This window comes from Taudactylus pleione, unplaced genomic scaffold, assembly GCF_031769625.1.
Source record: "Taudactylus pleione unplaced genomic scaffold, aTauple2 ptg000164l, whole genome shotgun sequence".
Lineage (NCBI taxonomy): Eukaryota > Metazoa > Chordata > Amphibia > Anura > Myobatrachidae > Taudactylus > Taudactylus pleione.
The window spans coordinates 666,385-680,739 of NW_028284566.1; the positions used below are offsets into that span (position 1 = coordinate 666,385).

General features: G+C 45.3%; 1 protein-coding gene across 1 annotated transcript in view; it reads right to left on the minus strand.

The window, feature by feature from the left end:
• The window catches only part of SPAG16 (sperm associated antigen 16), an 826,137-nt gene that overhangs the window by 641,479 nt on the left and 170,303 nt on the right, over positions 1–14,355 (minus strand). The window contains exon 10 of the mRNA XM_088475190.1: positions 8,034–8,167. Coding sequence (XP_088331316.1) covers positions 8,034–8,167 — 134 coding nt within the window. The remainder of the gene's footprint in view (positions 1–8,033; positions 8,168–14,355) is intronic.

A 14,355-nucleotide genomic window follows, 5' to 3' on the forward strand; every position in this document is an offset into this window, starting at 1 on the left:
CTCCGTCCTCGTCATGGTCTCCGGTCTTCTTCTCCGCTATTGCTGTCAGCGCGTGTGTGGGAGACACGCGCTGGCTGGGATGCAGCGTCTTCACCGGCGTCCTTGCGAGACTTCCGGGTTACTGCGCTCTCGCGAGAGCGTGCAGTTCTCCAGGCTCAGCAGTCGCTCGCGGTGGCTCGACTCGGTGCCGTGAGGAGACTTAGTGAGGGGGGCCCGGTAGATGTGGGTGATGGACAGGTGTGGTAGTGAGTTCCTTCCAACGCGTATCGGCTAAAGAGCCTTCCTGTGCTGCACAGCTGGCGCCATATGTCTGTGAACGATGTCATAAACAGACATAACGGTGAAACGCATCCGCAATGTATTGGCCGTTCGACTGAATGGACGATATATCGCCCAGTGTGTACCCAGCTTTAGTGTCTGTAATACTTGTTTTACCCCATTATTCCTTCATTGCCGGCTTCCCGACTCTATATCTACTATTTCTTTATCAATGGCGCTCCTCTTAAGTTTGTATTTTTCTGTCTGGCCGCTATACCAAATGTATCTATAGTGCTGTACTTCAGTGATACAAGCGATAATATTCCACAAATAGGATTCCGACCCAATAAACATCTGCTATCGCAGATTAGTACTGGCATTTCCCATTGGCTGGCATGATTCTGCAGGCTTATCCACTGGAATAAGGTCTGCATTGAGCATCTGCTGAATTGTGTTACTTGGAATAATTAGATATAATGGTGGCCTAATCCTTCTCTAAAACGAAGGATAATGAAGGTCCATTGAGCCTACCAGTAAAGCTCAGTTAATCCCAATAAATCCTTTCTATTTGCTTTTTTTCTCCGTCTTCGTACTGATACAGTGTACATGAACAGATGTTCCTCTTCCCATGCAAGGTAATTATAGAATACTTCTGCTACAGCAGAAAAGAATTGGGAACCCAATCAAATCGTGTGATATTCTCCTTCCCGACAAGTGATCTTTAAATCATTACGCTCGGACAGCCAGAAATTTCCCTGTGGGCCTGATGTCTTTGGATACTTCACAGACCTGTCCCCTTGCACAGCGATGCAATACACAAACACCTACAATAATGGGCATCATGGGTACCAAAAATAATGATATAATATTTTAGAAGGACGCCAACAGATTGGAAAAAGAAGTCGAACAGCCAAATATGACATCACAAATGAATAATGACCATCTCCTCACTCAGGAGAAAATATTGCCATCACTGATTCGTTCAGAGGATGGATCCCTCCTGTACGGAACACCTAGGCCTTCATAATGTATCTCGTCATCATTTAATCTACAGATCAATTTGTGTATTCAGGCATGGGATTTCTTGTGTTGTGTAACAGGATAAGGTGTACCAAAGGTGTTCTAAAGTCAGCACTGCCTGCAATAAATAGAAAATGTCATTGTCTAAAATAGTCCAGTAAAAAGGTTCTCGTAGTAGAACCTTACCAGGTACTCGGTCTCAAATAACAGTAAGGACTTGTGCCATACTGTACATTTGGATGTGTTGTAGCATCAAACCGAGCGATAGGCAGGAGAATACATCAGAGAAAACGACCATAGGTCAAATGCAAGAAGGTTTTGAAAGTGTAAAATCAGGAAAAAAACTTAAAAATTGTGCTAAATCCAGAAGATTGTGGCCACTTTGGCAGGTCTCTGGGCTCTTTAGATAATTTGTAGCCTGTCCTGTTTGCAGGATAGGATTGTGCACAATCTAGGACACTATGACTCTAAGTAACTCCCTGCCCTGTCCTTAATCCAGGATAACTATAAAGATTCACCAAGGTCAGCAATAGAAACATTGCACCTTTTCATGCAAGTCTAGACACTTTTAAGGTCCACGTATGGGGTCTGTCCCACTGAATTTGGGATGGAAGGAATTAGAACAACTGTACGTGCATTATATTTTATGATTTAATAGATCCAAAACTCATTTTAGATGCTAGATCTTTAGTGGGCTAACGGTCATCTGGTGAGGTTACATCCACGTGACCCTTGTTAGGGTTAGGCTGCAGGGGATGGATGGTTAGGGTTAGGCTGCAGCTGGGGACGTTTAGAGTCAGGCTGCGGGAGGGGAGGGTTGGGGGGAATAGCAGGGTCCTTTAGCCAACTTGGATTTAGACTCAACCAAACTGTCATGTTTGATCTTCTCCAGGGCCATAACAATGGGTGTGCGACTGGTGCCACCGTCCAGGGTACAATGCTGAGTGAGCGGCATGGTCGTCACCCTGATCACCCTGGAGAGGCACCCAATACCCATCTCACCTTACAGTATGCCTGGCAAAGACGAGCATGGCACCCATCTTCCTGCTCCCAGTACTCCCTTAACGCTTGCCGTGCGACGTCATGGTGTTATGTGCGGTGTGGAGGAGCGGAGGGCACATGGAGCAAAGGCACCCTGCTACGCCACTGATTTTATCACTGTAAACAGAATCTATATGGAGCTACCAGGAAGTTTATTTTTAAACCTGAATTCCTAACTATTTCCTAATATAAGAATCACCTTACTTCCCCTACTGTAACACTCAAATTTTTAGTAACCAATTGAAAAATGAATTTGAAACCAGATAAAAAAAAAAAAAAGAAGAAAATTCAATATGAAAACTTGGAAGGAACATTTTTCTATTAACCTTTGTCTGACTACGAGATAATGAAACAAAATAAAATATGCCTATCATGAACAGCTAAGATCTTATCTGTGTGCAAACAGATGGGGTGTTGATGGCAAAAGTATATGAACATATTGGTATTATACATATTCTGCAATCAGATATTAAAATCTGTAAGTGGAGCGAAACACTAAAGGTTGCGTTTGTTAGAATCACATTGGATAGTCGGTTTTGCTGGCATCCCAAAGCCCTGCTGCTTTGTGCTCAAATGCCTGCTGGAATCTACGGCGGCATTGTCTGATCCCGACAGAAAATCTCATTAGGAGGCAACAAAACTCTGAGCTTCTGCAACAGGTGTTGACAAGAAGAAAGTATAAAGGGAAATAAAGGAATGGTAGTGAACACACAGGAAATATGTTAAATTACTTCTTAGATCCCCCCCTTCCCAAACACCAGATGCTGAGACAATCCACCAGCCTCCGATAATGGTGTTTGCAAGCAACGTGAAGCGCTTAGATCTCGATCAGTGTGAAGAAAATGTTCTTCTAAAACTCTTTATTCAATGTCAAATGTTATTTGTGCCAAACATCTTTTAAAGGCTTTTTGTCTTGCAGCATTTTTAATTTGCAAACAACTATAAAGGAGTCCCTGCGACCATGTTCCCGTAAGAATCAAAAATATTTTCTGGTGACTAAAAAAAAAACCTTAAATGCTGGCACCATAAAAACATCATCAAATAAAATGTGATAACGGATTTCAGGTTAGAAGTGACTGTTACGTTGGCACAAGGGGTCATCTGCTACCATTTATAAATCTGTTGCTACTTACATCTGTCGGGGATAGGACTGTAAGACACAAACAATATAAACCCGTAAAGGGGTTTTCTATCTTAAGCATATTTTTAGCAAATCCCTCTGTTCCCCTATACTATTACTTTAGTGGGTCACTTTTGATCCGCCCACGGTAGGAGATCCTCCAATCAGTAACTGGCTTTCCATAAGAATCGCTGTGTCGGATCTCTGCTGCAGCGGAGAGAGGCCAGCGGCCCCGAAGGTGATTGGCAGGGGTCCCAGATACATTTGGGATCCTGTTGATTATATAGTGGTGGTGGGAGAGACTTGGTTCAGCCCACAAAGGGCCAGGTTCAGAGGGGGGTGGCTGCTGCGTCCGCTGGTGTGTGTGTTGCCGGAATCGCGGCTGCGATAATCTGCGAATGCTACTATCAGCCCTCTCCCTGGTGTAGTAAGCCTGCGTCTGAGTGAGGAAGCCCTGTAACGCCCACTGTCAGGGTCTCTGCAGCGCTGAAACACCGCAGGTGATTCTTTAGAAGCCCCCGACAGTGCACCACCGGCTGCACTGTCGACACTTGCACCAGTCCTATGGCAGGTGCAGTGTCTCCGTCTAAACATGGCCTCCGAGACTGCGGCTCTGCTTCTGAAAATGCATTCACTGACACGCCGGTGACACTCCCGTAACACGCCCATGAGATGGACATGATTTGCGTTCACTTCAGGCCACCTCCTAGTCACCGCTAGGAAAGCCCATCAGTTTGCCGCCCCCTGTCTGCCCGGAACACAACAGCACCTTTGTGTGTACTCTCTGTGTAACGCTTGCGCCGTAGGGGTTTTCAGAACTTTTTGCACATGCGCAGTAGCAAGTAATCACTCATGCATGTGAACATTGGCACTGTGGCCCTGATTCAGAGCCGGACGCTCTTTCAGAGCGCTCGCTCTGAATCAGGGCGGCATTTTTTCTTTTTGAGAGCCGGCCTCCTGGCCTCTCACTAAGCTGTGGGTGACCACCCACAGCTTTTGCGAGCGGCCAGGTGATGGTCGCGGCCATCAGGCTTGCGACGAGACAATTGTGGTAATAGAGCCGGAAGCTCACTACTGAGGCCGCCCCCAAACGGCAGGCGTTCCTTCGGGAACGCCTCCGTTTGACCAGCCACCCCCCCTGCCCACCTCCACAACGGGGCGAGCTGTCAATCACAATCGACAGCCGCCCTGTTTTCGTGCGAGACCCGTAGCGACGGAGCGCCCGTCGCTGGCCGGGTCTCGCGCATGCGCATGCCGGAGCTGGCTCCGGTGTGAGCATGCGCAGTGAGGGACCATCGACCCGCTTGCAAACACTGTGCGCTCGCGAGCCGGTCTGAATCAGGCTCTGTGTACAGATTGCGTGCACCTCTGAGTCAAAGTGTCTACCTCCATAATGGGGCAACAGTACACTTTAAGGCAGTGTTTATCAAACTTCGGAGCCTACTTATCAGCGTTAGTATGATAATGGTGCTCCAGCCAATCAGCTCCTAACTGACATCTGTTTGAAAACTGACAGTTGGGAGCGGATTGGCTGGAGCCTCATTTATCATACGCAAGGAGTTTTATCACTGGTTGCATATCATAAAACTTGTTGATAAATAAGCCCCTTGGTCTTCAGGACCTCGTACAGCTCATGTTTTCCTAGACCTGCAGATCTTTTGAATCTATCAGTTCAGGATGGACGTACAGCATCTTTTAAAATGCGAGTTAGGAATGACTACCCCTGTGCACCAGCTAGGTGGTCTGGAAAACATGACCTGCTTTAGGGATACTGTATGTCTAGTCAACTGAGCACTGGAAGCCGAAAGAAAATGTACTAATAAACATGGCTGGTAGGTCTGCCGTCTTCTTTAATAATGAGACCGTGGAAGAGGACAGAGAACCTTCCCATTCAACTTCTCAAATTCTTGTTAGAATACCTTTTTGGGTCATTCCATGAAATGACCCATACGTGACACTGTACAAAGAAATCTGTAGCTGTGTATCTTTTGAGTTTTCAACAAGTTAAATTATAGTTATTATAGTCATAGGTTTCCTTAAAAACAATAACACAGGCTCTTAATGCAAAGAGCTGAGCTTAATTATCAAGTAGAAGTTTCCTTTATGTCCCGTACGTGAAATGGAATGGCCCTTTTATACATACTCAGTCATTGTTGGGACTTGCGGTGCTATATAAAATGGGAAATGCCATTTTGAAATGCTACGTCCTAGTACGTTCAGTGAACACACAAGCAAGTCTAAAATAGGACATAAGTTTGATCAGTTTATACTAATATACTGAATGCAAAGTTTTAGTGCAGACAGACAAATTCATTGAAAATAGCCGCAACTTGATCCAGTCCCATGTAAGTTGATGGGTAAAAATTAAGGGGTCAATCCTATTGGGTGTGAGTTGGGGGTCTGCGAGCCGTTCTCACGCACTGTAAGTTACAATTGCAATACAATTCCAAACTCGCATCCATTTTTCAAAGGAAAATCGTGGGTTTTTTGTGAGCAGGTGAATAGGTAGCCAAAAGCTTTACTGTAAGGTACAAATGCTGGGACACAGTGCAGAACCTTTGGTACAGTACACCTCTCCCAATTAATAATCATGCACTTGGGGGGGGGGGATTAAATAACATCAGTTGACCAATAAAGACATGTCAGTTTACAGGTGAATTTCTCTAAAAAGAACAATAATGGGTTAAATAATGTGGAACAGGTATATGAAGGTGTTGTACTGATGGCAGAGGGGTTTTAGAATTTGCAGATGAGAGGTAAAAGTGTTTATTTCAACTTTTTTAAAAATTGTATAAAACCACTGAAAAATTACTATACAGACGTTTTTCTGTACCCCAAATTGCTGGAAAGACTTTAATTTGATGAAAAATGCTTGATCTCATTCTTCCACTATCAATAAAAAGTGCAAAAATCATCCATTTGACACCTTTCAAAAGGTTCCAGTTGAATGTTCAATAGTAAAAAGGTCGACAGTGTATAGGTCGACACTAGATGGTCAACAGGCAATAGGTCGACAGGTACAACAGTGTTCTCCCCAGAATTTTTTTCCACCCGGGTGGCATCAAAAGTAGCCGGGTGGGGGCCTTCACAATTATGCGCGTGCCTGGAAAAGGGGTATCTCCTTACCAACCAGCCCGACAGGTCTCAGGCTGCTCCCCCACTGGCTCTCAGTTAAAAGTGCTCATTATACAGTGCTCCCTGTATTTGTGCCCTTTATACAGTGCCCCCTGTAGTTTTCCCTTTATGCATTGCCCCCTGTAGTTTAGCTTTGCCCTTATGCAGTGCCCCCAGGCTGAAGTAGTGCCCCTAATTAGTGCCCCCAGACTGGTCCCTTATGTAGTGCCCCCAGATGAATGCAGCAATGTACAGAGTCATCCTGGATGAAAACCTGCTCCAGAGCGCTCTTGACCTCAGACTTGGGCGACGGTTCATCTTTCAGCAGGACAACGAACCTAAGCACACAGCCAAGATATCAAAGGAGTGGCTTCAGGACAACTCTGTGAATGTCCTTGAGTGGCCCAGCCAGAGCTCAGACTTGAATCCGATTGAACATCTCTGGAGAGATGTAAAAATGGCTGTGCACCGACGCTTCCCATCCAAACTGATGGAGCTTGAGAGGTGATGCAAAGAGGAATGGGCGAAACTGCCCAAAGATAGGTGTGCCCAGCTTGTGGCATCATAATCAAAAAGACTTGAGGCTGTAATTGCTGCCAAAGGAGCATCAACAAAGTATTGAGCAAAGGCTGTGAGTACTTATGTACATCTGATTTCTTAGTTTTTTGTTTTTTTTAAATAAATTTGCAAAAATCTCATAAAAACGTTTTACACGTTGTCATTATGGGGTATTGTGTGTAGAATTTTGAGGACAAAAATTATTTTATTCCATTTTGGAATAAGGCTGTAACACAACAAGATGTGAAAAAAGTGATGCGTTGTGAATACTTTCCGGATGCACTGTACATCCACATTGACCTTTTGTGTGTTGACCATTTGGTATTGACCTATATACTGTCAAACTTTTTATTGACAATCTAATGAATGACACCCCTTCTACAAACCTCCAGTACTTTTCTTATGGCCTCTAACAGGCTTCTATATGGTCCGACTATCTCTTTGTCACTTTAGGGTTCAGGATGGGTTCTCCACTCTTTCATTTCTCCCAGGTCGCATTTTATAGAAAAGTCGCACACCCTCGACGCAACTACTGCGAATTGCCATTTCTAATTGGATCTCACATTTCTCAGGTGTGTACATTCATGCGATGTATGCAACTCGCACCTAATAGGATCGAGCCCTAAGCATTTTCACACAGCTAAGTCATTTCTATAAGTGTTATTTAATGTGAATTTGTAGTGTCTCTACTGCCACCTAGTGACTGAACAATACAGTACAGTAATTTTTATATTTTTACTTTGCAGCAAGAGAAACCACATTCATGGTAAAAGCTGTATGTGATGTAAAATTTGTGTGACCACACTGCTGACAGTGAAAACTGTTGCCCAAATCACTGTGCAAAGGTGACGTAACCCATAGCAACCAATCCTAATCTGTCATTTTTCTGTCTATATAAATGAAAGTAAACAAGTATTCCTACCAGCTCACTGCAAGTTGGTGTGCTTTCAGGGTGTTGCTCAAGCAGTGCCCACTCATCTTGAGGTTACGGCCGCTTTTTCCTTTCAACTGAGACAAACGAGGGTTCACTCTGGTATCCTGGGGGAATTCTGAGTCCTGAAAATGAATAATTACAGGCGCAGAAACGCAGGGTTATTTATTTTCAAATTATTTCTGCAACATAAAAACAAGGATCAATACTGTACTTTTCCACATGGATGCAGTAATTCAAAAGTAATTAAATGCACAGACTATAGGACAATTTGACTGACTAAATAAAGTTCTGTTGTTAACCATTTCAGTGCACCTGTCCTTTACACTGACGCAGGAGGTGGCGATAACCCTAACACCTAGTAACAGGAAAAGGCTGCGCTCTCAGGAATATTACTGCAGCCCCAAAATGGCCGCCTGCACTGCGTGCTGGAGCCAGGTACACTGTAATGAACGTGTTGTGGTGTTGGATGGGCTTGCTGCTGCTGTTTAATGGTAGGTAACGGCCTCCTAAATGTGTGGACTGGGATTTTTATAACTGCGGTTAACGAACAAGCTGCAGTTTACAGAAGCTAATTAAAACAGATATCACAACAAAATGCTGCAGTTGTTTTAAGCCTCATTTGCATTCTTTCCCTATCTACCTTATTAACCTTCAATATTAACAGGTAAATGGCTCCAGCAAACAGATCAGTGTGAACATTCTCCCATAAGTGAGGGCAATAATAAGCATCTTACTTTTTTTTTTTGTCTCTCTTTCGGCAATTACGCTCAGGTTTCAATGCCACAGGATTACTTAATACAGTAATCACCTTCTACTTGGTGTATAATGTTGCGTTCCTGTATTGTATTCCTGACAGAATAACCTTGATGCATTATCTTCTCTTTACATTAATCTATATAACATTTAACACTTAACGATCTAATTGCTTGTTTATATCACACTGCGGAATCATAATTCTCACATATTGGGGCATTTGGAGACCTGATAATTGCACATTATTTTTAACGATGAGTAATAAGTTAATTGTGATCAATAAGTTGATAACACACAAGCAATGGGCAAAAGTTAAAGTCCTAAGGTGTTATGAGTAGTCCTCCCCATACACCCAACCATGACACACACTCACCTATAGGTACACCCATTCACCAACAGGTTTAATTAGTCTAGCTCTGGCCTTCCCGATTTGCCGGATGGGTTTTACTATATCCCTCTACCACCTGTCCTACTCCCAAACGTTTGCTCTGTCCAACTAATGTGCCCTTATCTCCCACAGATGCTGAGCTGTTACCACTTATATGGCCTTACTCTCAGATCATGTGACTAGTCCCAGTCCCCAGCCTAAATTTGCATATCATCAGGAAGATGGGGGAGAATGGTTAATCTGTGCATTTTAGATCTGTAAAGTGTATAAGACCACTGATGAAGAATCCGCAATGTTACATTCATAACTACTGTCACTGTGGCCTGGGTGCTGAAGTTCTCCTACACCCCTTAAAGATTTGCTGTAGCTGTTCCTGGTTGTTTGCAACCAACTGAGTAAAGCTTAAAAGTTACTTTTTTGCTTACTTTCTCATTAATTGAATATACATTTCTGTACTTTGGCCACAGATACTGGAATTATTTATTCAATTTATCAGAGCTGTGGATCTATTTATCAAAACCTGATTAAGGTTCCCTGCTGTCCTAGACGAAAATGCCCAAAACGATACAATACAGAAAGCATCATACAGAATTATATACAATACACAGAGCATCCTAGTGACTGCCAAACAATACAGACAGAATCATATAGACCGCAATACACTAGAGGGCATCCTTCTGGCTGCCATACAATAGAGAGCATAATAAAGACATGAACATCCTACCGACCACCAAACAATACAGGGAGCATCTAACTGACTGCCAAACAATACAGAGAGCATCATACTGGCATTCCATACATTACAGAGATCATCTAAGTGACTGCCATACAAAACTTAGAGCATCATAAATACATATACACAGCTACTTACCTGCCCAAAGTAACTGACTACAGCTGGGCATGTTATCTACTCCTTACACATCATCCTTCTCTAATCTCCTTTTTTTCCATGCTTAATTTTTCTCTGTACTCCTCCTTCTCCTTTTCTCGCATTCATCCTTCTCTAACTTCCTTTTACCTCTCTCTCTAACCTGGTCCTTTGCCTTTCTCGGGCTGCAAATCAGAGCATTGTTTGTGTGCAGAGCCTCGATCTGAGGAGCCCAGTGCACATAATTAGTGAGTTCCAGGATAGTGCACTGCATGAACTGCCCCAGCTGCACTATGGACGTGTCAGTCTGGGCGTAGGCCAGGACCTTTCCCTGACCCCGTATGGTGTATACACCACCGGCAGCAAGAAGATGGATCCGCAGCCCAAAAAAGAAGCTGGCTGGTGTCTGCAGAGGGGAAGTAGTGGCATCTATGGGACTGCACCGCAACATTCGTGAGAGTCCTGGACACTCCGGTAGAGTACTATAGGAAAGTATGGTTTCCCTGACAACTAGTCCTTCTTTGGGACCACAAGTGTTTTCATCACTGCAGCTTCAGAAATGAATTTGTAGGAACAAGCAATATTTTACTTTTATTATTTTTTTATTTTATATACATTATATATATATATTCAGAAAATAGCAGTATGTGAGATATAATAAATAATGTAATTATACAGGAAGTTATTTATGTACCGTATAATGGATCTTGTGCTCTCACCACTGCTTCAGAACACAAAATGGAAGTGTTAAAATTGCCCTTTGTGCTTTGTGTATAATATATCAATATGATGGAAAATGTTACTATTGCAAATAGCATTTTTCTTAATGGCATTTTACCATTTTTTATCACAAAAGTAACCCCATTCCATGAAAAGTCATTTATATTTAGAACATATTTGGAACACAATATGATGTTGTTGCAGAGTACCACTAACATGTATGTAATGTATCCACTCCGTATATGTGCTCTGGAACTCCTGTAATAGCTTACAATATTATTTTGTACGCACTACAAGAGTGAGACAACTTCCTTTGCTGAAAACCCAACTGCAGTCATGCTTCCCGGGCACTTTGCCAGGGGTCATCCCCCGGCAAATGCAAAGGATGTCAGGCGATCTAGCATTCTGTGATACTTACAGATATTTATACAGGGATGGGTATGAAATACTGGCGGCTCAAATCTCGACCCCGGAAACCCGACTGCTGAAAATGCAGAAGAGGGAAGGTAAGTGTGCTATCCTCCTGTCTCACCCCCTAAACCTCCCTTGGTGGTAGCTAACCCTAACTCCCCCTTCCTGCACCCTAAATCTAACCATCCCAGGGGGGTGCCTAACCCTAACCTCCACCCAATGGTGCCTAACCCTAATTTACCCCCGCGGGTTCCTAAACCTAACCCTACCTTCCCCGGGGACAAGAAGATACTTACCTGTCCTGGACGTTCGAGATTCTGGAGATTCGGGATGCCGTCCGCCGGCAATATAACTAAATCCCATTTATACACAGTGCTACACTGCAACAACATTCATTTTCATATCGATGGATATGTATTGAAGCAGTGGTTCCCAAACTGGGTACTGTGGCACCATGGTGTGCCGCAGGGCACTTGAAGGGGCGCCACAGGTTGGTGGTCCAGTAGCAAATAAAATAATTTTTGGTCAATATGATATTCAAGATCAGTGCTGGTGGCTGCCAATCATACGTGGAAAAAGTGAAGCACAACCCTGTCCATCACCAGATAACTGACCCTAAGGCAGTGGCGGAACTCCCGGAGACAATGGAGTCATTTGCTGCCGGGCGTCAGCCCTGAAGGGGGCACCTGGCTCCATTGTCCCCGGGAGCTGCATGGAGAAGAAGCGCCGCTGATCGGTGCTCCACCTCCATTGGCGTAACTACGGAGGGTGCAAGGGGTGCGGTCGCACCCCCTGCACCATCCATTTGACGGGCGCCCGCTGAGTGTGTTACCAGCGGGCGCCCGGCTCCTATTCAAACCCCCGGCGGACGGAGCCCCCTCCGTCTTCCGGGTCCCGCAGTGTACTATGGGAGTGACGTCATAACATCACTCCCATAGTGCCGAAGAGCGGACGCCGTGGATGGACGGCAGCAGCACTGGAGCGGGGATAAAGGTAAGTGTTTGTTTTTTTTGTGTGTGCACGCGATCACTACTGGGGGCAACTACAGGGTGCTCACTAGTGGGGGCAACTACAGGGGCCTCACTACTGGGGATAACTACAGGGGCCTCACTACTGGGGGCAACTACAGGGTGCTCACTACTGGGGCAACTACAGGGTGCTCACTACTGGGGGCAACTACAGGGGGCAACTACAGGGGCCTCACTACTGGGGGCAACTACAGGGGCCTCACTACTGGGGGCAACTACAGGGGCCTCACTACTGGGGGCAACTACAGGGGCCTCACTACTGGGGGCAACTACAGGGGACTCACTACAGGGGGCAACTACAGGGGGCTCACTATTGGGGGCAACTACAGGGGGCTCACTACTGGAGGTACTGCATAGGGGGACCATTACTGGGGAGCACTACATAGGCGGGCACTGCATAGGGGGACCACTACTGGGGGCATTATATAAAAGGAACTGCATAAGGGGGGCGGCGGCAGCTCGGGCTGGCAAAGGTGCTGGGGGGTGGTACATTTTAGTTTGGGGGGGGCACCAACATTTATCTTGCCTCCGGGCACCTGGGATGAAGTTATGCCACTGCCCTAAGGGTGACAGGTAAGCACAGGTAATATTGTCTGTGCACCGTTATGTACCACACCAACCCGCATTCTCTTTCCATGCTATGTCTGTGTGTGTGTGAGGAGGGGGGGTATTGATGATGTGCGTTTTGCTATTACTGGTATAATAGTATAGAGTAAGACAGTGTTATTGCTATACATATGTAGGTGGAACAGCTGGTATAATACAGTATGTGGGGTAAAGAGTATTGGATGAGCATGAAGGAGTGCAGGGGGGACTTTACTAATTTATGCATTTTGTGTCTCTACTTCCTTTGTCCACAACTGGTCTGTGTGTGTTGTAGTCTTAGAGGACGGCATGGTAAGCAGCTTGGTGTCTACTAGACTAGAATCTCCTTGTCACGACCAGGGTTTTGCGGCGTTGAGGTTTTCGGTCCTTACCGTTGAGGGCGCTGTGGCGCGGTCCTTCTGGCGGGGGAGCTGGCGTGTGGAGACTGGCATTGCGTGTACGCAGAGGTCTGCCAACTTTGGGCCATCCTGGCAAGGGTAAGTCTAGTGGCGTCTCCGCGTCACGGCTGTCTGGGCGCCACCATGTTGTCTTTGGCCATGTGACATAGCAGGCCTATCGTCTGTAGGTCACCTGCTCTTTCTGGCCTATCACATTCCGTTACTGGGTACTTAAGGGTGTTTGGAGCTCCCTGCAGTTGCCAGTGCAACGTGTTCTCAGGGCAGCTGGGAGAGAGAGTTCTCTGCGCTCCTGAGCCTTAGTCTTGTGCTCCGGTGCTTGTTCTAGCTCCTTGTCTGCCTTCAGCTCCCTGCAGCCTGCACCGCTCTGTCTTGCCTCGCACTCCGCTGGAATCAGCCCTGCACCTTCCACCAGACCCACGCCTGCCTGAACCTGGCTCCACAGTTATCCCATTCCTGCACAGCCATCATCATAGCATTACCGGATTCTCCTTTCAGCCATCATCACAGCATTACCGGATTCTCCTTTCAGCCATCATCACAGCATTACCGGATTCTCCTTTCAGCCATCATCACAGCATTACCGGATTCTCCTTTCAGCCATCATCACAGCATTACCGGATTCTCCTTTCAGTCATCATCACAGCATTACCGGATTTCCCTTTCAGCCATCATCACAGCATTTCCAGATATCCCTCTCAGCCACTATTCAGCATACCAGGATATCCACTTCACTCTTACAGTCTATCTGGATTCACCTCAATCATCTCTGTCACTGATCTGGACATGCGTTTATTCCCAGTCACTACAGCTCCCTCCTGCCACATATATTAGTTTGTTTATTACTGGACTTTAGTTTATCTTATTATTCTTGTCTACCAACACTCACATTAAACAACCCACCTTTCAGTTTAAACCTGTTCGGGTGTCTACTGTTACCACCCCGGGTCCACAACAAGCACAGACTCTAAGAGGGGAATTCAATATGAAACGTAAACTTCGCTGTCGAAGTTTACGTTTCATATCGGAGCTTTTACCTGGGATAAAGTATCGGGCACGCGCCCGCTTATCCCCGTAAATAATATGAAACAAACGAAAGCGGGAGCCTGTGAAGTGGGATTTGCGTAAAGTTACGAAATTT